Raw genomic sequence first — 27,034 nt, 5'->3', positions numbered from 1 at the left:
ATCACAGGCTGGTAATTGTTAATAATCAACCTGGAAACCAACGACCCTTCTAACCGATGTTAGGCACTCATAAATCTGGATAAAGAAAATTAACCATACCGTTAATATCGGCGCTTTCAAATCTGACCCAGACAATTTTTTCCTTCTCTTCAGTTGGCTGTGCTCCGCTGTAAGCCTACACAAGGAACAGAAATAATTAGGGAAACAAAGAGTCTGCAACTTGCTCTGGCTTTGTTAAAAACCAGTGGTCCAAGCATGAAGTGTGTACTGGGCCCACTGCAGTTTTAATTACAAGGAAAGATGGTTTCTTAATGCAGTCTTAGTTTCTTAATTAAAAAATTACCAGTAATGTGCACATGTCCAAAACAGCTGAAAGACATGTTAGAGGCCAAACGAGAAACAACCTGTGCCATGGGCGCCTTCACAGCAACACGGGTTACAGATACACAAGCTCCAGTTTGAACCCAGTCTTTTATGAGATCTAACAGGGAGGCAGAGATTGTAAGTCACAATGAGAGCAGCCAGCTGGGACACCTTACTGATTGAGCCAACAACTGCACTGGGTCACCCCCCTCACAGCTCAGAAAATGGTAAGAAAAACACAAGGCAATTTCTGCGGAACTCAAGGTCTTCAAGTACGTACTCAAATTATTACTGAGTGACGTGTTAAGGATTCTAGGACCAGTGGCAAGTCCTTTACTCACGTTCAGAGTGCAAGGTCATAATTTTGGTTCATTGTGTTTAAAGGGATAAAGACACTGAATCCGCAGAAGATAATGCAGGCGCCAGTTGTGCACTCTCAGCCCTAATAACACATTTCAGTTGTTTCCCTTTGACTTTGCGCAACCAGGGCTCTGGGATGTTTAATGACCCAACTATCCTCAGGCAACCTGTCACTGACTGGGGAGTGCTCAAGGTTCTGGCAAATTTAGAAGGATGCATCAGGGAGTCCGCTTCCTGTCAGAGAGAAACAGGCAGGGGACTGGCCAGCCTCTTTGCATGCAGGAGATGGTGGTCTTGCAGGAATAAGGCAGTGGCATGCATGCATGCATACTTCTGAGGGGCAAGGAACTACCAGCATGCTTTGGTTCTGGCACATTTATTATTGACTATTACAAATATACAAGGAATAACACCTCATCAACCCCCACCCCCATGTATTAGAGTGGTCTGCTTGTGACCAGCTGACACTTCAGTTAATCCCAAGGATACCAGGGACCAAGGATGGCAATGCCTTGAGTCCATGCCCGCGGTTGGAACCAAAGTACATGTGCTTCTTACTGAATGTGAAAAATAAACCTTTTTTTTGCTCACCTATAACTGATTTTTTTATTGGGGTAGCACTAACGAATATCAGACTGGAGCCTCTCTTTCTGTGATTGAAATCAATCTTTCCACTACTGGAGCTGTACGTTTTTACTTCTCCAACCTCTCTCAGAAGTAACCACAAGGTAACACGTAGTACTTTACAAAACTTCTTAGTCTTATTTTGTACATCCACCTGTGAGCAAAGTCTGAGCTGGCATTTGGCAATGCCAAATGTACTTGATTAGCACTTGACAAGCATAGGAATGGCCCAGCTGTGGAGGACTGACATTCTGAAATGCAAGGCAATGTCATCCTCAGTAGAGTGGCCTGTATGAGTGTGTCTGTTCTGCGTACAAGAGGATGACCTCCTGACCTGCATGGAAGAAGCCTGTCACCCCTGAATTATCAGCAGAAGGGTCTCAACTTGACATATCTTTTTAAACCCACAAGTTCACTACGGCATTGCCTTAAAGAAACACACATTCTGCTCAAAAGTACATTCCTAAGTGGTATAGGGGGCTCTTTTTTCCTACACAAAATTCACTCTTTGATTACTCTGCACACATACTTATAAGATAGACTCACTTACTTGTGGCACAACATCTTGAAGGAATGTAACAACACTTTCCATGTACGACTGCTCACTGAAAGAAACAGAAGTAGCGTGTGAGTTCCAAACCAATGCTATTGATTTTTGAGTAATGCCCATATAAAGCTCCAAATGTGTTGCACATGGCTGTATAAGGCAAAATACCCCAAACCCAAATGAACAGTCAAAACCATATAAGAACCATATAACCCAAAGAAATATTGCTTTCTTCTACGGTTCAACAAACATAGTAACAATTCTTAAAATCAGTTCTGATAAATTGAAGAGTTTACTTTTTCTTCTTATAAAAGCAAGGTCTATGGAACTGGTTCCCATCCATTGGAGAGTGGAAAAGACATGTATGATTTAAGATGAGTGCTCAAAATGTCATTAGGATAGTCAGAAGCCTCGAGAGAAAGTGGTGAATGTGGTAAGGGAATGATACCTTAATCTGTTCACCCGAGCAGTAAAACAAATCCTGGTTGGTTGCAACAACCTTTTGTCTTCTGCCAGTTCAACAGTGAAGGCTGAGCTTCTTGGGCCACTAGGCAAACTGATATTTTGTGAATTACCGTCTATCTAGCTGTGCCACATCTACTCTCTCAGGAACAAGAAATGCACCCAACAACTCGTGATACAATTCTACAGACCTAGGGTGCTTTAGCTTTATCATACCCTGGAATCGGCCATTTTGTCTTCCCAACTTCTTGCGGGCTTGGGAGGGTGGGGGAGGGGGATTATCTAGGTAAATCTCCTAAACGCAAAGAGGAAGAATACATAGTGTACGCTTTTCTGAAAAAAAGAAAATGGGCAGGAGTCTCTAACTCTTTCCACAACGAGTTAGCTCATATATGGATAAGGAGTGTTTGGAGTCAGACAACCCTACCAGAATAACTCATCTGCAGGGGGTATTCCCTACTCTGCTCCTAAAACAGTAGACAAACACAGTTATTGGTGTAATACAGGAAAAGGTTATTTATTATGCACTATTCATAAATAAATCATACGTGTCAGAATGGTGATAATTATCTCGGTAATTCTGCAGTCATTACATAAAAGCTGGTGAATATCAGAAATACCGCAAACATTTTACATCACAAATTCCTACTCTCTCCACTAGATTGGTCTAGTTGATAGCTACACATTTATTATCAGCATTATTATTCCTGCACTGGCTGAATGGTTAATAAAATTCACTAATGGTTTCAATGCCAAGCCATGAAAGTATCCCTGCATACCCAAATCCACAATACTCTTTATACCTTCTCCTTCAATGACTGAGTAGAGGGAAATGGGGAACTCCTGAACTCCTTCTCATGTCATCGCTTCGGAATACTAGCACCAGAAGCACACATAAGGCAGGCAAAAGGCGCCATTTTATTTCCTTATAAGCTTGATTTCTGTGAGGCCGGATGGCCTTGCCATTCTAATCCTTGCACGCAGTCTGACAGCTATTCAGAAAAAAGAAAAACGTTGTTCTAGATTTTGTTAGCACAATTATTGTCAACGTACAAATCTGAAAATAACATGGAGATCTCGAACACAGTTAACATTATCATTAAAAATGTCAGTTTCCTGGGCCCTAAACCTGACGCACAGACACTAAAGAGTTCGTGCTCGCATGTTGGCATAAAATTAGGCCTGAATTGTAGGCAACACATATGTATTTCCAAGAAAGCCTTGCCACACACCACTGTAATCAGAGTATAGTGACAGGGCCCTAGCCATCTCTCAACAAGCAGGCCTGCAGGCCAGGGCAGGACCCAGTGCTGTCAAAATGCGTTAAAAACAACAAAACCAGATTCACCATGGGTCCAGTTAATAACTCTAAGGCCCTACACCAACATTAGAACTCAATTAGAGAATGGAAAATACAAACGCACCACAGGCTTTGACGGTAACAGAAAAACCCTGCGAGGCTGCTTATTATTCAGGCTACGTGCACAGCGTGTTTTCTTGCACACAAAGTAAACATTCTAGAACACTGTAGTATCAATATTTTTTTTTATAAAAAAAAAAAACAGCCGTGTCAAGCCAAGGTCCTCTGCAGGAATCTTCCACGAAACACAAACAGCAAGCGACAGCACAAAACCACAAACACAGACACTTCAAATTTAGAAGAGCCATTCGTGTGAACGCTTGAGAAGGGGATGGGGCAGAAACATTAGAGAGCTGTGTGATACGGGGTTAGGCCCCTTGGCATTAGAGAGCTGGGCGTCAGCCAGCAAAACACAAGGCAACCCACAGTGGCACCATGAAACCACTGAGTGCCAAGTATCTGAAAGTATTTATAAATCGTAGGTTTGTTTTTTTGGGCGTGGTAAAAATCATAACCAAGCTTTGTCAACGAAACATCAGAATTTACAGTGAAATATTGTTACAAGTAATAAATAAAATCACCACTTAACAGTAAACGATTTTAAACCATACATTTGTAGATAGTTTTTGTTCTTTAACATATTAATACTGTGGGGATAGAAGAGAGCCCTACATTTCTTTCATATAGAGCCCTTATGCCATTTTATCAAGTAATCACAAAGCCAAAGTAAGTATCTGCCTCAACCCTAAAAGAGTAAATCCTTTTATAGAAGTAACATTTGAAGTAGAACAAAATACAAATGTACAATGCATTGAAGCAGTTTACCCCTATAATTACCAAATAAATCCGTATTAAATCTTGATGAACAAGTTACTTATCTACTGTAACTGATTATCTGGTAGAGATTCTATCTAGCCACAGATTCCTTACCCTAGAATAATCCCCAGGCATCTGCTGATGTTCCCGTAACAGCCCCGGAAGCCAAAAAATGATGGAATAAAGATTCCAGAGTCAGCAGAATTCTACATCTAGGCACTTGCCAGGGTTGTCCTCTATCCCATCTTTTATTACTCCTGGCAACAGACCCTTTGTTGCTGTTGATTAATGAATCTCCAGATATCAGCAGGTTACCTTCGGCTCAAATACATTTAAAATAGCCACCTATGCAGACAATCTACTTATTTTCTCTGATAATCCTGATGCTACAAAACCAAAAGTTGTTTCTCTAATCCAATCCTTTGCAGACTTCTTGGGTTATTCCTTATATAGAGACATGACAGAGGATATGCCATAAATGTTCATTGTCACTCTTGTTGGATTGGTCAATCAGGTCTTCATTGGCAGCCTAAAATGATAAAACTATCTTGGCTTCTGGTTCTCTAGGGACTTTGTAGAGCCAGTAGCCATTAATGAACAATTATTTTTAGATAGAATCAAAGACCAATTATCTTCTTGGTCACCTAAATTCATATCATGATGGAGGATATTGGAAACTTTGAAAAAGGCTGCAACAGTGATTAGACTAGAGAGGCCTGTAGGACTGACCAGGCAAAATGCCCGTCATGTCAGACCTGGCTGTCCAGGCCTTGGTGCTTTGTAAACGTGTGCAGGGAAGCCCACAGTGATCCCTGATATATCTCCAGGACAAGGTACTAACACAGTGCTAACGGAGCAAACACAGTGGAGTGGGCTCGCAAACCTTCAGGAGGTTGCTTTTTGGCCAGTGCATAGCCGATTTTGATGTAGAGCACTATCAATCATGAGATGGTGCGTTTCTGTAATGCCCTTCCCTTTTTAGCTCCAATGTACCACACAAAGAGTTCATCTTCCACCCAGAACTCTCTTGTGCGGTCAAGGTAGAAAGACAACTCACATTTTGGGTCCAGCCGAAGGAGTCTCGCCTCTTTTTTAGAGGGATGAGGCGGAGAGTAAAAGGTAGCAAGTAAGTAAGTAAGTATTGGATTTATACAGCGCAAACTACGCCAATGGCATCAAGGCGCTAATGAAAACTTCAAGAGAGGAGCAAACTAGACAACATGCTCATACTGGAATATGTGAAAATAGCCAAGTTTTTAAGGATCTGCGGAAGAGAGAATGAGACGCCTGACCAGAAAGCCCTTCCGGGGGGCTTTCCACTGCCTGGCTGCAGCCAAGGAGAAGGCTCTACCTCCCCACCTGGATTTTTAAAACCTGGACAAAACTAACAGGTTTTTGTTCGAGGAGCGGAGAGGTCTACTAGGAGCATACCGCTGAGACATCACCCTGATTCCCTCTGGGCCTAATCCATAACAGGCATTGTGAGTCAGGCAGAGAGACTTGAACAGGTCAAGAGGCAACCAATGCAATGATCTAATGGAGGCTGTAACCGAATAAAATTTCGGAAGATTAAATCGCCTGCCTAGCTGCAGCATTCTGCACCAACTGCAAACGTCGCACTAGACCCTTGTTAATGTCCAAGTAGAGGGCATTACAATAGTCCAGTCTTGACGTTACCAGTGCAACAACAGCCTGCCTGCGTGCTTCAAAAGAAAGAAGATGAGCAATTTTTCCAAGGATCCTAATGATCCCAAAGCAGGTTGATATGGTCCTGGTGGCCTGACGATCAAGAAAAAGTGAATTATCAACGATGACCCCTAAATTCTTTCCATGTGAAACCGGACAGGGACATGCACCTAGACTGGCAGGCCACCAGTCAGTAGACCAAACATCCAATTTACTGTCGAAAACCAGGACCTCCGTCTTATCTCCATTTAATTTCATGAAATTATTCATCATCCAGGAGGAGACGGCCTGCATGCAGTTCCTGAAATTGAGGGCAGAGTCTCCGATATTCTGGGTAATAGAGACCATTATTTGGGTGTCGTCTGCATAGGACAACACCTACAACCCAAAGGATCTAACAACCTTCGCCAGTGGTGCAACGTAAATATCGAAAAGCGATGGACTCAGGGAGGAACCCTGAGGTACACCACATGACAAGGATTTGGGAGCCGAGTAGAATGGGACAAATTTGACCGTTTGGGCCCTTTCACTCAGAAAGGAGGAGAGAAGCCTCAAGGCCAAACCCCCAATCCCTATCTCCCGGAGTCGTTCAACCATCCTCAAGGAGACAGGGTGTCAAAGGCTGCGGTAAGGTCGAGTAAGACCAGCAGAGTAGTATACCCATCGTCCACTTTAGTACAGATATTATTAAAAACAGCAGTGAGTGCTGTTTCTGTACTGTGATGGCTTCTAAATCAGTGTTGGGGCACATCAAGCAATGAATGGTCCTTCAGGTAGGTACTAAGATGGGAGTTAAGGTGCCTCTCCAAAATCTTAGCAGGGACCGGCAAGAGGGAGATCGGTCGATAGTTTTTCAATTCTCCCAGGTGAAGAGAAGGCTTTTTTAAAAGTGGCTTCACTAATGCCATCTTCCATAGGGCGGGGTACTGGCCTTCAGAAATGGCCGCATTAAGGATAGCCGTAAGGTGAGGAACAATGACCCTACGGGTGATTTTTAAAACCTTGATGGGACAGGGATCAAGTGGTGAGCCTGATATAACTAATTCTAAAAGGTGATCAGTCTCCTCTGGCAACAGCCTGGGAAACGTAAGAAACCTGGGAGAGTCATCCAAAGGCACAGCATCACTGAGAAAGGTGGAGATGTGAGCAGATGGAACAGCCCTGGAATTAGAGGCTTCCAACATAGAATAAATGCCGCTGATCTTTGATTGAAAAAATCTGATATACTATCACAGAACTCAAGAGAATTCCGAAGGGTCAGCTACATGGGGAGAAATAAGGGAATTTATTATTTTGAAGAGATCCCTAGAAGATTTAATGATCCTGTGATCTTGTAGTATAAACCTTTTTCCTCCATGATGGCTGCCTTGTAATCCTTTAGGCACTGCTTGTGCAGTTCCCTGCCTAGAGGCTCTAAGTTAGCATGCCATCGCCTTTCCTGTCTATTGCAGACCTGTCTCATTTTTCTAAGTCTTCCGAAAACCAGGGGGCAGAAGGTTTTTTTCTCGCCGAGTAATGGCTACTGACAGGGGCAAGGGAATCCATTGCCATTGACAAATGCAGTGAGAACTCAGCTGCCACAAGATTGACATCAAGGGACCTAACGAGTTGAACATTTTTAAAGAAATTTAAGAACGAATTTTCGCTGACAAGACTCAGGTTCCTCTTTTCCTCCACATTTCTGAATCCCAGAGAAGAGAACTCTGAAGTCGAGAAGCATAAATCAAAAGGAAGGGCAAAGTGGTCAGACCAAGCGAGCGGAATAGGATCTTCAACACTAATACGAGGGTCATTAGAGAACACACCATCCAGAATAGGCCCCGCGTTATGGGTAGAATTCTTGACCAAATGTGAGAATCCCCATCCCCCCATGGTATCCACAATATTATGAGGATCCCTGCACTGCATATTGTCTAAATGAAAGTTAAAATCTCCCAACAGCGTGAGATTAGATCTTTCTAAAAAAGGTTCTAAGAGACTACAAAAATCATGGCTAAAGGAGGCTCTAGGGCCAGGTTGTCGATAGCTTAACACTCCGGAGCATCTCTCAGTTGGGTGCAGATTGATAGAAAAATAAAGGGCCTGAAAGGGATGAGAAGGGGCAGTGAGTGCTTGAGTCCGGCACACCATGACTTCTCTGTGAAGAATTCCAAGTCCACCTCGCCACCTCCCAACCCTATCTAGCCTAGCAAGAGTATAGCCGGGGGGTATAGCGTCGACAAGGTCAGTACCTGAAGACTCAGATGCCCAAGTTTCTGTGATAAAGACCCAGGCAGGTCTTCTTAATGAGACAAAGTCTCTAAAAGCCACCTTTTCTTGATCAACGATCTTACAATGATGAGGTACCCAAGGGTCAACCGTTCTATCTGGTAGGACCTGGGAGGCTGGTTGTCCCTCAAGATATTGCAGGGGAGGAATAGATAACGGAAACCCCACATTCGTTGCAAACCACAAGTTGGTCTTTAGCTAGATGTTCAGGGTCAATGGAGTGATAACAGGAAGTCCTTAAAGGCCGTAACTCTAAAGGTGCCCTCTAGAATAACTCACCCGTTCCTGCTGCATTGTAGAACAAGAAGCAGCATTTCTGGCACTGGGCGCGATCTTGGCACGGATGACGCAGACCAGCTTGACTATGGCGCGCCTTCGCCGCGCTGGCGGCACGCCCGATGTGTACGTCCGCTTCGCACCCAGTAAGTCATGCAAAATTTATACTCCACAAAACCTGGAGCGCTAACCCCCTAGCTCCGCCGCAAGGATTCCCGGGAAATGACCTGCAAGAGTGCCAAACGCCCTCCACAATAAAGGGGAGACCAGCAGTGGACCGGGCGCTGGCAGCAAAAGAAAAGGTGCACAGAGCAGGCGAGTAGTGGTTAGGAAACGTGAGAAGACCGAGTTAACAACAGCTTTAAAAGCACAGAACTGTAAAGTAGTGTAGGGTCAGCCACATAAGCACACAAAGTTCAGCATAGACCTGCTGTCTACGCGCGACCGCACGTAATGGACTGGCCTACATGAAAGGGAGCTACCACCTTTGGTAGGAAGGTTGCTATATTTGGAAGGACCCGTTTGTCTGGGTAGATGGTAAGGTACAAAGGCCGAAATAACAGAGCCTGTATCTCACTGACCCTCAGAGTGGATGTTATTGCCACTAGGAAGGCAGTTTTTATGGTAAGAAGCCTGATAGGGCAGTTGTGTAATGGCTAGAAGGGGGCACACATCCAAATTGAGATCCCATTGTGATGAATGAAAAGGAGCTAGTGGAAACATGCTGAAGTCCTTTCAAAAACCTATTTAAAATAGGGGATTTGAAGTGGGCGTGGCTTGGCCAGCGAAGATGGCCGTAGTGTCTTGAGCGCGCTCCGTCCAGCCCCGCATCATCCTGCACACTGATCCTGCCTATCCGACTTCGTGTCGGCATTAACACTGACCGAATGCCACCGGGAGGTGGTGACATCACCCCGGGCAAGACTTGACGCGGGGAAGGGCGAAACGGCGAAGATACGATCGCCGAGGGTGGCCGCGGGTTGTGAGGGAGGCGCCCTGTATGAAGCTGGGGAGTCTCCTGACTTGACTGGGCAGAGGCGTAGCTAAGGCGGAGGAGCGACTGACAAGCTGGCCGCGAGACCATCAGCGACCTCTGCGACTATCTGGTGGAGCAGAGCCCAAGTGGAGAGGCCAATGGTTCCTCATATTGAGGAGGGCTGCAGTGATTGTTGGTGGCCGGCTCGGGCCACGGAGGTAGGGGATTGCTGCAGTATTTGCGGCGGCGAGCCGGCGGCCATATTCTGCGGCCCAGGGGCGTCCGTGCGGCCCTTTGAGGGTGAGAGAAGCCCATTGTGACACCTGGGGACCCACACACTGGAAGTATGTCAGTACAACGCGATCTTTTAGATCGCAGTACTTTACAACGCTGCCATTACAACGCAAGTCGTTACAACGACTTGTGTTGGAGGGCGCGGATTGTGGAATATTATAATTTTATATTCCAACACCAGTCCACGTAACAGTAGGGAAGGTGTTGGAATATAAAATTACAATATTCCTTAACCAACAGCGCCATCCAGCGCAAGTCGTAGTAACGACTTGCGTTGTAATGGCAGCATTGTTAAGGTAGTGCGGGGTAAACACTGCGTTGTAAACGATGTTCCCCCACACACTGATAATTGCAAGGTCCGTGGTGACTGTTGCCCCCCTATCGCCTGATCTACTGCATACTATACAGGAGGTGATACTCGGCGGCTGTGCCGTGCCACGGGGGGTGAGGGGAGGTGCCTCGGAGTGGAGGAGCAACGGAGGGCTTGCTTTGCTAAGAATAAGGCCCTGGAGCTTGTTGGAGAGGAAGGAGCAGTGTCTGGGGCCTGTCCTGGAGCTGGGCTTGGCTCCAACGCCATTCCCGTGGTGAGGCTTTGACCGGCGGGCGGCTGCTGGATTTGAAGGTGGAACATTGCTAGGGGTACAGACCGCAATTTTGAATCGCAGCTGCGGCATTGGAGGTGAGCCTGCTGGTTCCAGACACAAGTGAGACTCCCAGTGAAGCCAGGGGAGTTGCATGTCCCTGGAGCGGACTTGGGGCCAGTGTGTGCACGCAGGTGTGGGACGCCTATATACCCTCCGCTTAATACCCCTCTTTCCCCCTCCTCCCCCCTTACTCGCTTGGTAGGGGCTGGTGCAGGTTGGGGGTTCGGCGGTCGTTTCGGGCCGCAGCGGGAGGGCAGGAGACCTTCCTTCCTGGGGATCAGCCACGCTGCGGCAAGCTCAGTCCGCAATTGTCCGCTGCTGTGCTTTGCATCCGACACCCTCTGGTGCCTGTGTTGAGGGCCCGGCTGTCAAGACATGACGCGAGATAAGGGCGGTGGGGCCACACCAACCAGGGCCCAATAGACAAATTCACCGGTGTGGGAGCGGTGGCTGGGACATCGGGACAGCAGGGGCCGGCGCTGGATAATGCAACACTCCTGACGGCTATCACCCAGTCCAGGGATATTCTTGACGCCAAAATTGGAGCCGTCGGCTCGGATGTCATGCTGCCGAGACAAGATCTGCGTAATGCAGTGGCGCGCATTACAGAGGCCGAAAACCGCATCTCCGGAGTTGAAGACGATGTCACTACACTAAAGAAGAAGGTTGCTGCCATGGAAACAATCCAGAAGAGACTGGCGATGCGGGTGGAGGATGCCGAAGGGCGTGCCCGGTGCAACAACCTCCGCTTCGTTGGATTCCCGGAGGGATGCGAGGGGGACAACGTGGAACGTTTTCTGACACAGTGGCTGGAGGGCTGCCACCCCCAGATGTATTCTCCTGCTGCTTTGTGGTGGAACAGGCACACAGGGCACTTATGCAGAAGCCTCCTCAAGGGGCTCGCCCGTGACCAATCATAGCAAAACTCCTAAACTACTTGGAACGTGACACTATCTTGAGGCAGGTCCGAACCAAGGAGCCCCTTATCTAGAATAATGCACACATCCTTATATTTCCGGATTACACACGACTGGTGCAGCAGCAGCGACAATCGATTCTTGCGGCGAAGGCCCGCCTCAGAGACCACGTATGCCCTGTTGTTTCCTGCCCGCTTGAGAGTGGTGTACCGCTCTCGTACACACTTCCTTGATACCCCGGAGGAGGTTTTCAAATGGACAGACGAGACAGTGCGGGTGCAGGTCCATACACCACCTGGTAGGGAATCGATTAGACTTTGAGCGACGCAGCCTGGAGGGGGCGCCGGGGCCAGCTGAGGTTTGGAAGGAGGTCTCGGTCCAGACGTTGTTCCTAATCCAGCGTCGCCCTCTCCCGGAGGGGCTCCGCCTCTGAAAGACAGACTTCTGCCGACTGATCCTCAGGTCCATTTCGGGCTGCGGGGCCTCAGACTGTGGACTAATTGTCAGATAGGCTTGGATGTGGGCTGGTATCTCTGCCAGGCTGCTGCTGGTGGGGGAAATGACTGAGGGGCATGGGCTGTAAGTTGGGGTTCCATTGGGCGGTATGGGTCCTGTCCCCCGGTTGGGGATTCGGTTCCTATCCGGCCGCGACAGATACTTAAGCATTCTTGAGGTATGGAGTGGGGGGTTTGATGCGGTAAGGGGGGTTGTTTTTGTTTTCAGATTGCACGTCCACAATGGGTTGTAAGAGGTTAGCACAAACACCGAGGAGCTCCCATATCGGTCAAGGTGATACATGCTTCTCAGGATGTCAGATACATCAAATGGGATGGAGGTGAACCCAGGTACCCTGCGTATCGTTAGCTGGAACGTTCGTGACAGTGCGGGTGCAGGTCCATACACCACCTGGTAGGGCATCGATTAGACTTTGAGCGACGCAGCCTGGAGGGGGCGCCGGGGCCAGCTGAGGTTTGGAAGGAGGTCTCGGTCCAGACGTTGTTCCTAATCCAGCGTCGCCCTCTCCCGGAGGGGCTCCGCCTCTGAAAGACAGACTTCTGCCGACTGATCCTCAGGTCCATTTCGGGCTGCGGGGCCTCAGACTGTGGACTAATTGTCAGATAGGCTTGGATGTGGGCTGGTATCTCTGCCAGGCTGCTGCTGGTGGGGGAAATGACTGAGGGGCATGGGCTGTAAGTTGGGGTTCCATTGGGCGGTATGGGTCCTGTCCCCCGGTTGGGGATTCGGTTCCTATCCGGCCGCGACAGATACTTAAGCATTCTTGAGGTATGGAGTGGGGGGTTTGATGCGGTAAGGGGGGTTGTTTTTGTTCTCAGATTGCACGTCCACAATGGGTTGTAAGAGGTTAGCACAAACACCGAGGAGCTCCCATATCGGTCAAGGTGATACATGCTTCTCAGGATGTCAGATACATCAAATGGGATGGAGGTGAACCCAGGTACCCTGCGTATCGTTAGCTGGAACGTTCGTGACAGTGCGGGTGCAGGTCCATACACCACCTGGTAGGGAATCGATTAGACTTTGAGCGACGCAGCCTGGAGGGGGCGCCGGGGCCAGCTGAGGTTTGGAAGGAGGTCTCGGTCCAGACGTTGTTCCTAATCCAGCGTCGCCCTCTCCCGGAGGGGCTCCGCCTCTGAAAGACAGACTTCTGCCGACTGATCCTCAGGTCCATTTCGGGCTGCGGGGCCTCAGACTGTGGACTAATTGTCAGATAGGCTTGGATGTGGGCTGGTATCTCTGCCAGGCTGCTGCTGGTGGGGGAAATGACTGAGGGGCATGGGCTGTAAGTTGGGGTTCCATTGGGCGGTATGGGTCCTGTCCCCCGGTTGGGGATTCGGTTCCTATCCGGCTGCGACAGATACTTAAGCATTCTTGAGGTATGGAGTGGGGGGTTTGATGCGGTAAGGGGGGTTGTTTTTGTTCTCAGATTGCACGTCCACAATGGGTTGTAAGAGGTTAGCACAAACACCGAGGAGCTCCCATATCGGTCAAGGTGATACATGCTTCTCAGGATGTCAGATACATCAAATGGGATGGAGGTGAACCCAGGTACCCTGCGTATCGTTAGCTGGAACGTTCGAGGGGCTCTAAATAAAATCAAACACGTGGCCATACTTCAACAAGCCAAGCGGACGGGGGCCGATGTGCTCTGCTATAGGAAACACACTTAATGGGCACTAAGGCCCTGTGTGTCTAGAATACGGGTTCCAACACATTTTTCACTCTGGCTTCACGAGGGGCTCACGGGGAGTGGCGATATTGATTCACCGCAGGGTCCCCTATACACATGAGAAACATTGTTCAGACATACAGGAGCGATACATTTTAATTCGAGGCAAAGTAGGGGATGACACTGACATAGAGTAGCGTCTATGCTCCCCCACCATTGCAATGGAATCTAGGAGAGCGGCTCATGACTATCTGGGCGGACATGCCAGAGACGCTCTCAGTTGTGGGCGGGGACTGAAATGACGTCATGGAACGGGGTCGGGATAGATAGAGGAGTGGGGGCGTAGTAGAGAATGTTCCTCCCACGAAATTACACCCTCTAGTGACAGGACTTGATTGGGTAGATGTCTGGAGGTACATACATGGACCTCGTCGAGAATACACCTATCTGTCCACCATCCATGATTCGTTCGAGGCTCGACTACCTTTTCGTCCCAAGGGTGATAGTGCACAGGGTGGCGTTTGCTGATATTGTGCCCTGGGGTTTTTCAGATCATTCACCAGTGGCCCTTACACTTCAGCTGGGTCGAGGGCGACAACCGCCTAGATGGCGCATGTCTGTGTGGCATTTGCAGAAAGAGGACTACAGGGAGCGTCTGACTGATGCTATCGACCATTATCTGGCAGTTAAAGTGGGGTCCGTTTCCTCTGCTGCAACACTGTGGGAAGCCCTAAAAGTGGATATTTCCTGGGTTGTGGTGGTGCGTAGGGAACGCAAGAAGGAACTGTTGCATGTAGAGGCAGAAGTGGAGGCGCTGGAGCGTAGGAGCCGGGAAGCAGAGGGCGGCCCAGTCAAACGGCAATTAATATTGGCACAGCAAAACTATGCAGCCCTGTTAATGGACGAAGCCCGCCAAGCATGGCTGGCGACATGTAGCAGGGTGTATCAATGGGGGGACAAATCCAGCAAGATACTGCATTGACTATGGCAGGGTGCCTTTCATTACCAGGCCCTAGCGAGAGTCCTAGGCCCGGCGGGAGCACCGCTTATCGAGCCCCCGTCTATCGCATAAAGCTTTGCTGTATACTATGAGGACCTCTAAGCTCCGATAGAATGCCTCGCAGCAACGCTAGAGCTAAATTCATAGATGGATTTACAGCCGAAGGCCATTTCAGATGAGGTGTGGGACCGACTAGACCGGCCGCTGACGGATGAGGAGCTAGGCACTTCACTGAGGGAATTGAATCCCGGGAAGGCTCCGGGATCCAACGGATTCCCTAGCGAGTTTAAAAATATATATTTTCTACAGCTGGCCCCACACTTTAGACCGGTGGTGGAGGAGGAGCAGGAGCGCGGCTCGCTGCCCCCGGACTGGAGGTGGTTTTCCTCAAACCAGGCAGGCCTCCGGAGCAGCAAGCGTCGTACCGTCTCATCTCCCTCCTGAACGTGGAGGCTAGGGTCTTAGCCAAGGCGTTGGCCAACCGGCTTCTATTGCACATCTCCACTCTGGTGCACCCCGACCAGGCTGGGTTCATGCCCCAGAAGGCGACCAGACATAATATCAGGCGCGCACATGTGGCGGCCAGCAGGCAATTGGGGGAACCGGCGGCGCTTTTGTTGCCTGACATGGTCAGGGCATTCGATTCCCTGAGCTGGGTGTATCTCTTCGCCTTTGCTGCGGAGACTCAACTTCGGCCTTCGCTTTCTTTCTTACCTCATGCTACTATACACGGACCGAACGGCATCGGTGCGGGTGGCAGGAGCACTCTTCAGGCCCTTTTCTATTCAGCAGGGAACGCGGCAGGGCTGCCCCCTTTCCCTGTATCTATTTGCGCTCACCATGGAGCCGCTGGCGGCCTGGGTGCGTATCGATGCTCAGATTCGGGGATTTGAGTGGGCGCCGGGCCTATCAGATGGAATAGCACTGTACGCGGACGATGTCCTATTCTTTCTCACAGCTGTAGATAAGACGGGGCCGCGGCTGATGCGTATCCTACAGATCTTTGGGGAAACCTCGGGATTGTGTATGAACTTACGTAAATCTACGCTATGGGCCCTGGGGGTCAGACGAGAGTGGGAGCATGGGCATCTTCTAGCACTATACGCGGACAATGTCCTATTCTTTCTCACAGCTGTAGATAAGACGGGGCCGCGGCTGATGCGTATCCTACAAATCTTTGGGGAAACCTCGGGATTGTGTATGAACCTACGTAAATCTACGCTATCGGCCCTGGGGGGTCGGACGAGAGTGGGAGCATTGGCATCTTCAGTTCAGCTGGCGGTGGGGGGGTTGAAATATCTGGGTGTATTCCTGTCAGATATACCAGCAGTATCTTGGGAACACAACCTGGCCCGGTGTGGGAAACGTACCCGGGAAGATATTAAGACATGGTCCCGCATGCCTTTATCCCTATATGATAGATCGGCGATTTTTAAGATGGTGGCGCTTCGCCGGCTCCTCCACCAATTTCAGAACCCTCCATACCAGATTTCACCCCGATGGTTTAAGCAAGTGAATGCAGTGCTGGGTCAGTTTCTAGAGGAAGGGGGAAGGTGAGGGGGGCCTTGCGCACATGCTTCCAGTCTACCTAATGTGGGGGTCTTGCGTCCTCAGATGTCCTCTCGTATTAACAAGCTTCACACTTACTAGTCCTCAATGAGTGGTGGTACGGGGACAGGGGAGACCTGGCATATGCAGTTGAGCGGCAGCTTATGGGACGTCATTCCTTACATACGATACTATACTCAGCGCAGCTCCGGAGGGCATTGCCATCGGTCACGCGGGTGCTGTTTCTGATCTGGAGGCAGGCTCTGCGCCGGATGGGGTGGTGGAACACTTTGACCCGTGAGACCCCCCGTTGTGACAACAGGCGTTTACCTCAACTGGCAGCACTGCAGGGCTTCTGTGGATGGGATGCAATAGGCATCTCAGTTCTGGGGGATGTTATGAGGGACCTGACACTCAAATTCTTTCAGGAACTACAGGAGGAGTATTCGATGCTGAGCTCCCAGTTTTACCCTTACCAACAATTTAGGCACGCCCTATTCCCTAGCTTGGAGGGCATGGAGTCCCTACCAGAGTTTAGCCCTATAGAGGCGAAGGTCTTCATGGGGGACCTCCCAGACCGCAAAATCTCCTGAATATACCAGTCGCTGGTCATTCACTGCTTCCCCACATTACAGAGGCTTAGGAGTGCTTGAGAGGAAGAAGTGGGTGCATTGGAGGAGGAGGACTGGGCTGAGGCTTTAGCAGCCCCGTGGGGGGCGGTGATAGCAATTCTCCTATGGCTGGTGCAGTTCAAGTACTTACACAGGGTGTACTTCACTAGAGTGCGTCTGTGGAGGGCGGGATTGATCGCCTCTCCCATATGCCTTCGTTGTAATCGAGACGGCACACTTATACACACGGTCTGGAGCTGCTTATCATTAAATAGCTTTTAGAGAGGGATATACTCCTGCCTCTCTGAGGTATTGGGGTGGGAGCTCCCCCGCCCGCCGCAATTGGCCCTGCTACATGTTATGCAGGGAGTGGGGGGTAATATTTATAAACGCCACCTCTTACAATTGGGCCTTATACTAGCAAAAAGGGATATCGCCAAGGCCTCGAAGGCACGTAGGGCCCCATCGGTGGCTGCATGGGAAAATGGGCTGGACATTTGTATGGGGTTGGAACAACCCGTTTTCCTTGCTAGGGGGTGTCAGCGCAAAGACTTTAAGATATGGAAGCGGTGGGCAGACTACCGGGGTCTTTTATTGGACCCGCCACAGGACGTAGAGGCACGCTTGCCGGACTAATTCGCATGCACTTTCTTGGATGGTGGGGCGGGGTGGGACGGATCGGAGGGGCTAGTATCTCCTGTTGTGATGCTATGTGATGGTCGGATTTACGTAGCATTGGCGCATTCTGGGGAGGGGGAGGGCAGAAATGCTGATACTGCAGACAAATAACCTCTCAATATGCTCAAAGCAGAGCCCTGCTGAGTTAGAGAAAGAATAAACTAAAGAACCTGGCAAAGGAGTGCTGATAGAGAGTAAATTTGTTTATCTGTACACCATGCCACTAACTTGCTGCAACAGCAGGCATATACCATCTTGGTGGGGGGACGCCTGGCTGCCAAGATAATATTACAGACGTCGGGCAGAAGGTTGAGAGCTGTCAAATGTCACCAATCAATCGCCAGAAACCGGTCCTAGGATGCTTGATTCCAGTCCAGGGAAGACATTGCTTGGCAGTTCGGGCTGGACTGTTCACATGAGGCACAGGGTCAAGGCTGATTTGCATATGGCCATGTCTGAACTGGGGTGGTGTGGTGAGCAAAAAAACGATGGATTTAGGCCCAGATCTCTGTGCTGGGGTGAATGCATGACATTGTTCTGCATTCTGTCCATCAACTGTTGTTTTTGCATTTGTCACCCCGAGTGTGACGGGTATGCTCAGACGTGAGTCCCGTGCTCTCCACGCCACTGGAGTCAAGCTATCCTGGCTGAAGACGGCTGATAGCCAGAAACCGGTCCTGAGACATTGTTCTGCATTCTGTCCATCAACTGTTGTTTTTGCATCTGTCACTATAGTCAGCTCTGGTTGGGGAAGGGAGAGGGTCCGTCACTGGCCCAATTTCAGTTTGTTAGCCACAACTGTAGGATTTGTGTAGTTCCCTCCGAGTTCTGGACCATATCGGAGAGATTCCCCTGATGCTGTGCCCACTGGGACTTCAGGTCCCACTCCACAGCCCTCATATGCCAAAGGACATTTGTCACAAGAAAGATGCAGTAAACCATGATCCCAAAAGCCTCAGAGTCAATCTCACCAAAATCCAGGATATAGGTCGAAACATTGGTATCAGTCCAAATATCTTGGACTGCACTGTGTCCAGAACAGCTCAAATGAAAGGGCATGTCTAAGAAGGAGACTGGTGTAACTTCGGCACGTTGATAGTGGACTCCAGCAAGTGCAGAAGGTTCGCCATAGTCTGAAGGTGAGAGAGCTACCTGGGGAGAACCAGTCTATAACAACCAATAGTCGGGGCAGGGAGAGACTGGAATAGCCGACCTCCACAGATGAGCTGCAACCACGCCATCACTTTCATGAACACCCAAGGGACGCTGGTAGGCTGAAGGGGAGCACGGCAAACTGAAAATGCACTTGGATGACTGTGAACCGCAAGTAACTCATGTGGGCCCTCAGGACAGTGATGTGGAAGTAAGTGTCCTGTAAGTCTGGTGATACCACCCAGTCTCCTGGGTGCAAGGCAGACCGTGCATTTTCAATTTCTTCTTTTTCAGGAAGAGGTCGAAAAGGCACAGGTCTAAATAGGACAAAGGACTCAGCCTTTTTTTAGGCACCAGAAAGTAACTGGAATAGCAATCGCAACCAACTTATGATGCCAGCATCCTCTCCTCTGCTCTCTTTACCAAGAGAGCCAACACTTCCTGTTGGACTAAGGAGAGGTGGTCCACTGTCAGCCAGTTATAAGTGTGTGGCATGGGCTGGTGAGGAAGTTACAAAGGCGAGGAAGTAGTCCCTTTGGACCAGCTGCAAAACCCAGGGGTCGAATGTTATTGACTTCCAGTGGGCCAGGCATATCCTGCCCCCCACAAGATGCCAATGGTGGTTGGAGGGTATATTAAAGGGGTTTGGACGATGGAGCTGCCAGTGTGGTGGTGGACTGGCTCAACATTTGGCTGCCTATGCCACATAGTCTGTGACAACCGCATCCCCAGCCATGGAAAGAATGTGTGGTGGTCATGAAAGTGGCGGAGGGTGGACTGGGGTTGGTGATGGGTCATGGAAAGGCCCAAGGACCTGGTCATAGTTCTGCTGTCCTTGAAGCACGCGAGCGGCGAGTACGCCTTTTCTCCAAACAATCGAGAGCCATCAAGGCCATGTCCATGAGTGAGGTCTGAACATCCCCCAAAAAGCCAGTGGTTCTCAGTCAGATGTGGCGCCTAAGGGCCACTGGTGATGAAATTGCTGGGCCTAGCGAGTTGCTCTTATTCAGCCAACATCCTATGATGAACTTGGCAGCGTCCCTCCCATTAGGAATTGCTTGAGAAAGTATGGCTCAGACCTCCTCAGAGACCATGGGTAGCACTTGTGCAACCAAGTCCCTGATGGTTTCGGAGAAATCGACCCTAGAGGTACGCGGTGTTCACTGAATGCAGTGACAGGCCGGTGGAAGACAACATAGTCTTCCGAAAGGTTTCCAGACGTTTGGATTCCCTGTACAGTGGAGTGGAAAGGATTGCGCTGGGATTAACTTTGGAGGTGGAGGCCTGGACTACTAATCTCTCGGAGGTCGGGTGATGGGTGAAGAAACTGGGGTCAAGTGGGTGGGGCGTAAGCAGTGGGCAATTGTTCTATGCACTTGAGCATCTGTTCTTTGAAGGGCTTGGCCCAGCCTCCACGTACAAAATCAGTACGAGCTTTATTGAGTGGGAGTAACAGTTTGGTGGGGGCCACTTCTGGCTGGAGAATCTCAGTCAAAACATTTGTCTTGACTGCCACTGAGGGTATCGTAATGTCCAGGACCTCAGCTGCGCTCCGCGTCACCATCACGAATGAGGCAAACTCCTCTATAGTCACGGTAGGGGGAGGGACCAGGCAAGTCTTGGAAGGTGTCCAGTCCACTGGCATTTGCCTGATCATCGTACCAGTTGTCCTTGGGATCTTCTAACTATCTATAAGGGTCTGCAAACTCCTCCCATTCGTCCCCCAATCCAGGCCTATCATATGAATAAGGCACTGGCTATGCCATGAAGAGTCTGACAGAGCTGAATGGGCGTATTCAACGCCGTCTTCAGCACCAACGGGGGACAAAGTCAGGGGTGCCACTGTGGGGAAACAGGGTGGAGCCAACACCGGTGCATCCGCCACTGGGGAAGGTAGTGGTGGCTTGACCGGCGCTGCTCCAGATTCATCAATGGATTCACGAACCTGACTGGCGCTTAGAGCGTACCCACCAGTAGAAGACCAGTAGAGGTCCCTCCTCAGCCCACGGGCCCCAAAGGCGCTCCAGCAGGCACGGGCTACCCAAATATGAGGAACATGGCCCCATTAAATTAGCGAAACTGTGGGCGTGGCCAAGAGGGCGAAGGGAGCAGACGTAACGCGCTAGCCCTCCGTCCCTGCCTGGCCTAAAACACCATTATTAGCACTCCCCGCTCTGCAAAAGCCAGGGGGGGGGGGGCCAGGGTGGGGGGGCTGGGGGGAAATCGCCAGTCATCGCAATAGGCAGCGGCCGTCCTGGTGCCCCGAGAAGGCCTATTCCCGATCGGGTTGCGCTGTTCCCCCACTTCGGGAGACAGAACGGAGGCAAGCACTTGGATGTCATCTAGGGTGGAAGCAGTGACCCAAGGAACGGAAGACACCAAGGCCACCACTAGTGCTGGCTTGGGCTCTTGGGGAGTCGCCCGGGGGGAATCCGCCTCTCCCAAGATCTGCGGCCTGTACTCAACCCATGAGGGTGCCTAGGGATGGCAGCTGGCAGAGAGGAGTTGGAGCTGGAGCTGCGGCTGCGGGCTAAAGTAAGTGCAGCACCCGGAGGGCCGGTGCTCTGAGGCCTGCTCGCTTCCTCCCTGACTGCGGGATGATGGGGTGCCTGCAGGGCACCAGCCTGGAGAGATTCCTTCAGGTCAACAGCTGCGGCCCCGCTCATCCCTTTTTACTTTCGCATCTCGGCAGCACAGGAGGAGGCAGACGTCCCGTGAAGCGGCCAGAGTGAGGATTCAGCCTGTATTCCCCAGGGATGCTGGCCTTGCTACACTCAGGTCAGCTCAAATTAGGTTCCACCTGCTATTCGTTTCAAGTTCGGAGTAGCTATTGGAGGCCCCACAATCCACAAATACTGGGACGCCTCATCTGCGGGAGGCCCCCCTGGGCTGAACTCCTTCTTCTCTACAGTTCGCCCGCCGGTGCAAGGGCTGCAAGAAAGACCGCGAGCCAGGGCTTCCATCATCCTGCTTGGGCAGCTGAGTGGGGTGTGCTGAGCAGCCCCTTGATTGAAGGCCTACGTATGTTGCTTGTCTGCTGGGCCTAGAAGCACATTGTCACGCCCAGCGAAGCTTCAGTTCCCTGGCGGCAGGCTGCTAGAAGGACTCCTAGCCAAGATCGCTGCCTCAACGAAAAAGGGCAGGGACACTGTTTAGCTTGCTCTGCTGAAGGTCGGGCCGGGTCCTGCCTTGCTCTGGCTCTCACTTGTCCTGCTGCCCCCGGCGGTGTCACCCCACCTCTCTCGCCCCTTGGTCCCCTGGGGCAGCTCACGGGGAGTGATGGCCACATCAAAAGCAAGTAAGGACCGCTCAGTCCGCGAAATCCTGTTTAAAGGAGCGGAGGAGGCCCAGCAAGAGAAGATGACGGTAGGAAAACCGAAGCACCCTGGCGGGGGTGAGGGGGCCAAAAGCTTCGCAATGACCTGCAGACTGTAAAGAAGGACCTGTCGTTGGAACTAAGGGAGGCGTGCCAGGACATTGATGAAGTAGGGGAAAGAGTGGTGGCCCTTGAGGAAGGGACAGTGGCCAGAGATGCAGAAATAGAAGTCCTTTAGCAGAAATCATCCGCCTCCAGGACCAACAAATCAACTTACAGGTCCATGCCAAAGACCTGGGAAACAGGTCTAGAAGAAACAATGTCCGCATCAGGGGGGCCCCCATGGGCATGGAGCGCCCGGACCTGGAGGGCTACCTCCAGGCCTTATTTAGCAGCATTCTGGGCGACGCCGCGCCCAACAGCACCAAGATAGATAGATGCCATTGGGTCAGTCATCCCTGTGCTCCACCCCGTCCACTAGCAGACATACTGGTCTGTGTGAATAACTTCAAAGAGAAAGAAGCGATTCTCAGGGCTGCCAGATCGGATCCGAAGAGGCAATTCCAGGGTCACTCGCTTCAGTTGTTTCAGGACAGAGCGGCCTCAACCTTACAGAAACGGAAAGAGTTCTGCCCTGTCACCAGCCACCTAAGTTCTCAGGGTACTGTGTACTCCTGGGACCATCCATTTTGTCTCATCTTCCAATCTGGCTGTAAATATACCAGCTACATTCCCCGACAGAGGCTTGCAAGGTTCTCAACCTGGATCTCAAGGAGCAAGATCCCCGCCACTCCCCGACAGATAAAAAGGATGCTGGCACAGTCCCACATAGGACAAGACGTTGCTCACAACCTAGCGTCACCACCCGACTTGGCCACCATAGCCAAAGAACGGTTTGAGGTTTCGCGCTCCCTCTCCGGCGACAGCAAACCTGAAGATGATCCCCCCCACATGAGGTACTGTACTGTGAGTTCTGGGGAGGAGATCGGCGGGGTGGGCGGGGATGCTGAGCCCCGCTTTTACCTGTCGACTTGCTTCGGCCTGGCAGTCCCCTCTTGTCTGGACCTTCATGTTATGATGGACTTTACTGCTTCTATGTTTGCTCTAGTTTTGTGTTTGAGATGTGGGTTGATGTACAAGGGATCCCTTTCCGGAAGGCCATACCAGAGCAAAGCGGTACCCCTTTGGGCCAGCAAGAATTCCCCTCGACAGACTGGCTCCTGGGTTCCACCTCCCGGTCCTGTGAGTCATATGCCCACTACTGCTCTGCCTCTCTCTTTTCACTAGACCCTGGAGATCAAGGTACTTAGCCTCAATGTACGCGGCCTCAATAATCCCATCAAGAGGTCTGCAGTTCTCTCCTTATTGGAAGACTCACAGGGGGACATATGTTCGCTTCAGGAAACATACTCGCTTTCCCCAAGACACACACAGAATGTATTCCAAGAGATTCCCCCAGCAATTCTGGTCATCAGGGAAATGGAAGAAGGGGGGGTGTAGCTATCCTTTTTTCTAAAGGCTTCGCTGGGGTGGTCTTGGGTTCATTTCCTGAGATTAAAGGGCATCCGCTAACCCTTCGGGTGCAATGTGGCGCACTGCACTTCACTGTAGCTTGTCTCTATGCCCCATACGAACGGCAAGAGGACTTTATAACAGATTCCCTAGCAAAAGTGCTTAATTATCGAAACTCAGACATATTGATGGGTGGAGATATCAACATAGTAATGGATGGAGAACAGGACCGTTCTGGGCAGAGAATTGGGCAAACTGGGACTCTCTTCCCTGAGGGATTGTCCTGACTTGCTCTCTGTGGGCTGCATGACATTTGAATCTTGCTACATCCCAATGAACTACTACACTTTATTTCGCAGCGCACAAGACATATGCTGGCCTAGACCACTTTTTGGCCTCCCCCTCTGCCAGTGAACGGGTAACAGCCTCCTCCATCGAACCCAGATCTCTATCTGATCATAAGGCCCTTACACTGACCCTGTGCACTTCCTCGCCCCCCACTCAGATACCACCCTGGCGACTGCGTGAAACACTGCTATATTCACCTGACACAGTCACAGTAATTAAGAAGACGTTAACAGACTACTTGGCCCTTAATGATACTGGCGAGGTGGCCCCATCATCGGTGCGGGAGGTCCGGAAATTGGTCGCTCAGGGAGCGCTTATCGCGAAGGCAGCATATGACAATAAAGCACGGAAGAACAAGATGCAGGAATTGGAGAGGTCAGTTTTGGGACTCAAATCTATCCACTGGTGCCGCTCGAGTTTGGCATAGACTAGAAAAGGAGAGGTTTCAGCTTAGGCAACTTGACCAAGACAGGGCCGAATTCGCGATGCTACGTCTCAAGCATAAATTCTTCGTGGGTTCCAATAAAGGGGGGTGCTGATGCTTGCGCACTGGCTGCTCTGCAACAGTATGCACACGTTGTCAAGTCCATTCAATCAGGCTCGGGTCCCCTAGCACAGCAGCTGAATTCCAGGCGTTTTCCGCCAAGTTGTACGCGAGGGACCCCACTACGGTGACATACCCTCACGTATATGTGCAAATAGCAGCAGTCACACCCCTCCCGTCGGCCGAATCAGAGGCTCTGGACCAACTAATCCCAATAGAAGAAGTGATATTGGTGCTCGCTAAGTTGCAACCATTTAAATCGCCGGGCCCGGATGGGTTCAGTGCGGCCTTCTATAAAACGTTCTGTGGGGAATTGGCCCCGTTCCTGACCCACCTCTTTAATTCCTTTGCAGATAGAGGCACTTCAATGGAGTCAATGCTACAGGCCTCAATCTCAGTCATACCTAAACCAGAGAAAGAGCCCAGGCAATGTAGCTCATATCGCCCCATCTCATTTCTAAATGTGGAAGCGAAACTGTTTGCTTACGTCCTGGCACATCACCTTAACCCTCTGATGCCGGGACTCATCAAACCGAATCAGGCTCGGTTTATCCCCTTTAGCAAGTGTGGGGAAAACACCAAGCACTTATGCCATCTTAATGAAACGGGGCCAATCTCGCGAGAGGAGGCCCTTCTGCCGACCATATACGCTGAAAAAGTGATCGACCGAGTGCACTGGGCCTGATCACTTTGACTCTCCAATGCATTGGAGTGGGCAGGAGGTTTGAGAACTGGTTTAAAAGCATTTATAGTAATACTATCGCCGTGGTGTGGGTTAATGGGGTGAGCTCCTGCAGGCTCGCTATTGAGCAGGGTACAAGGCAGGGCTGACCGCCCTCTCTGCTTTTATTTGCCCTGTACATGGAGCCTTTTGTCCAGAAACTGAGAGATAACCCTAAGGCATGGGTATCCCATTTGGTACCAATCATCCCCTGATTAGCCTTTATGCGGATGTTATTATCTTCTCCATTACTCTGCCCCTATCCTCGCTACCAGCCATTATCTTCGGAGTTGAATGTTTTCGGGGTGACATCAGGCTTCTGTGTAAACTCGCAGAAATCGCAAATCTCAAACCTTACCGTAAATTCAGCCACTGAACAAACCCTACGATCCCAGTTTGACTTTCTGTGGATCGAAGCAGACCTCCCCCATCTGGGACATGTCCTGTCATGAAGTCTCACTAAAACAGCTCAGGATAACTACTCTAGATTAACACCCCTAATACGCAGAGACTTGGCGTTATGGCACCGACTGACTCTCTCGTGGCTGGGCATAAGAGCTGCGGTTAAAATGAATATTCCTCCCACACCCTTTTCAACTTTCAGACATTCCCCCCTCACACAACCAGTGTGCTCAGTAACCTCCAAAGTGAGAACGAAAGCTTTATATGCCAAGCCCAGACTGCAGAAGCAGCTGCTGCAATGATCAAAGGAAGAGGGGGGCCTTGCGGTGCCTAATGTCCTGCGATACTATCCGGCGGCGCAATTGCACTACCTGGTAGAATGGAATCACCCTATGACGGAGAAGCACTGGGTCTTCACAGGCCAAACGGTGGCGAGAGCTTACACTTGGCACAAGGCTTGAATTCCTTGACCCACAGGTCTTGGGGACTCCATTTGTAACCACAGACAATGGCTTTATCAGCTGTGGACCCAGCTGGGAAGCAAAGGCTGTCAATGTAGACAGGCATAGATCCTTCATCATACACGAAAATTTGGTCTCCATTCATTTCCATTCTTTTCTATCCCGTCCAAAGAGTTCAGGGAACTAACATGCCCAGCTTACCTGTGTATGCTGAGGTTACTACCTAGCCCACAAGATAAGTCAAGAGCATTGCAAACTATTCTGCTCTTAAAACACCAGTTGAGCTAGGCACTCTAATTCAGCTGGAAGGCTCTGGTCGGAAGAGCAAAGGGTGAGGGGGTGTTTTGTCCGGGTTTATTTTCATTTTCTAGATATACCGGTTACTCTTAGGCATGCACACCAATTAGTCACACACAGCAACTCCATGCTGAGTGTACTTTGAGTTGATACCAAACCTGAGGTTTAATGTGTACACTAACATGGCTCTACTTTCTCTTAAACACCTGCTCCCTGTACGCGGCTGGTCCTTTTTGGGTTATAGGCGACATGCTGTGTATTACTACTGTGGTACTGTGATAACTTTGCCTCTTGGGCAAGGAATTTGTTTGTCCCCATGCAATTAAACCTTGTGGCGGTCCTGTTTGGGTTGTAGGGGCTTGTTGTGTAAGTGTTTATTCATTAGGTCTTCCAATAAAAAGAGATTTGATAATAAAATTAGCAAAACCGGGCATGGGTTGTTCCAGCTCCCAAAAACTCTGGGAGGTGCGGAGCTGGCGAGGCCCAAGCTCCACCAGGGAGCTCAGCCTCGAATGCCATCACTTCCTGGTCTCGTCAGATGATCTATTCGACTTCTTGCTCTTCTTGTGCCTGTGGGACTTGCCAGATTTCTCCCGACGACCTTGACAACGAGTGCTTGGAGTGTCTCCGTAACTGATCTCGGGACCTTCCTTTAGACTGAGA

The 27,034-nt window shown here is 50.2% G+C and overlaps 1 protein-coding gene across 2 annotated transcripts in view; it reads right to left on the bottom strand.

Moving 5' to 3' along the window:
- Positions 1-27,034, bottom strand: part of BCAS3 (BCAS3 microtubule associated cell migration factor) — a 3,998,327-nt gene that overhangs the window by 3,907,800 nt on the left and 63,493 nt on the right. For both annotated transcript variants that reach the window (XM_086954924.1, XM_086954923.1), the window contains exons 3-4: positions 1,898-1,952; positions 100-175 (exon numbers count right to left, since the gene is read on the bottom strand). In XM_086954924.1, the coding sequence (XP_086811050.1) occupies positions 100-175; positions 1,898-1,952 (131 nt within the window). The remainder of the gene's footprint in view (positions 1-99; positions 176-1,897; positions 1,953-27,034) is intronic.

The sequence above is a fragment of the Lissotriton vulgaris genome, chromosome 2_1 (genome assembly GCF_964263255.1).
Source record: "Lissotriton vulgaris chromosome 2_1, aLisVul1.2, whole genome shotgun sequence".
NCBI lineage: Eukaryota > Metazoa > Chordata > Amphibia > Caudata > Salamandridae > Lissotriton > Lissotriton vulgaris.
The sequence above is the reverse complement of the archived record's forward strand: the minus strand, read 5'-3'. Positions and strand labels throughout refer to the sequence as shown.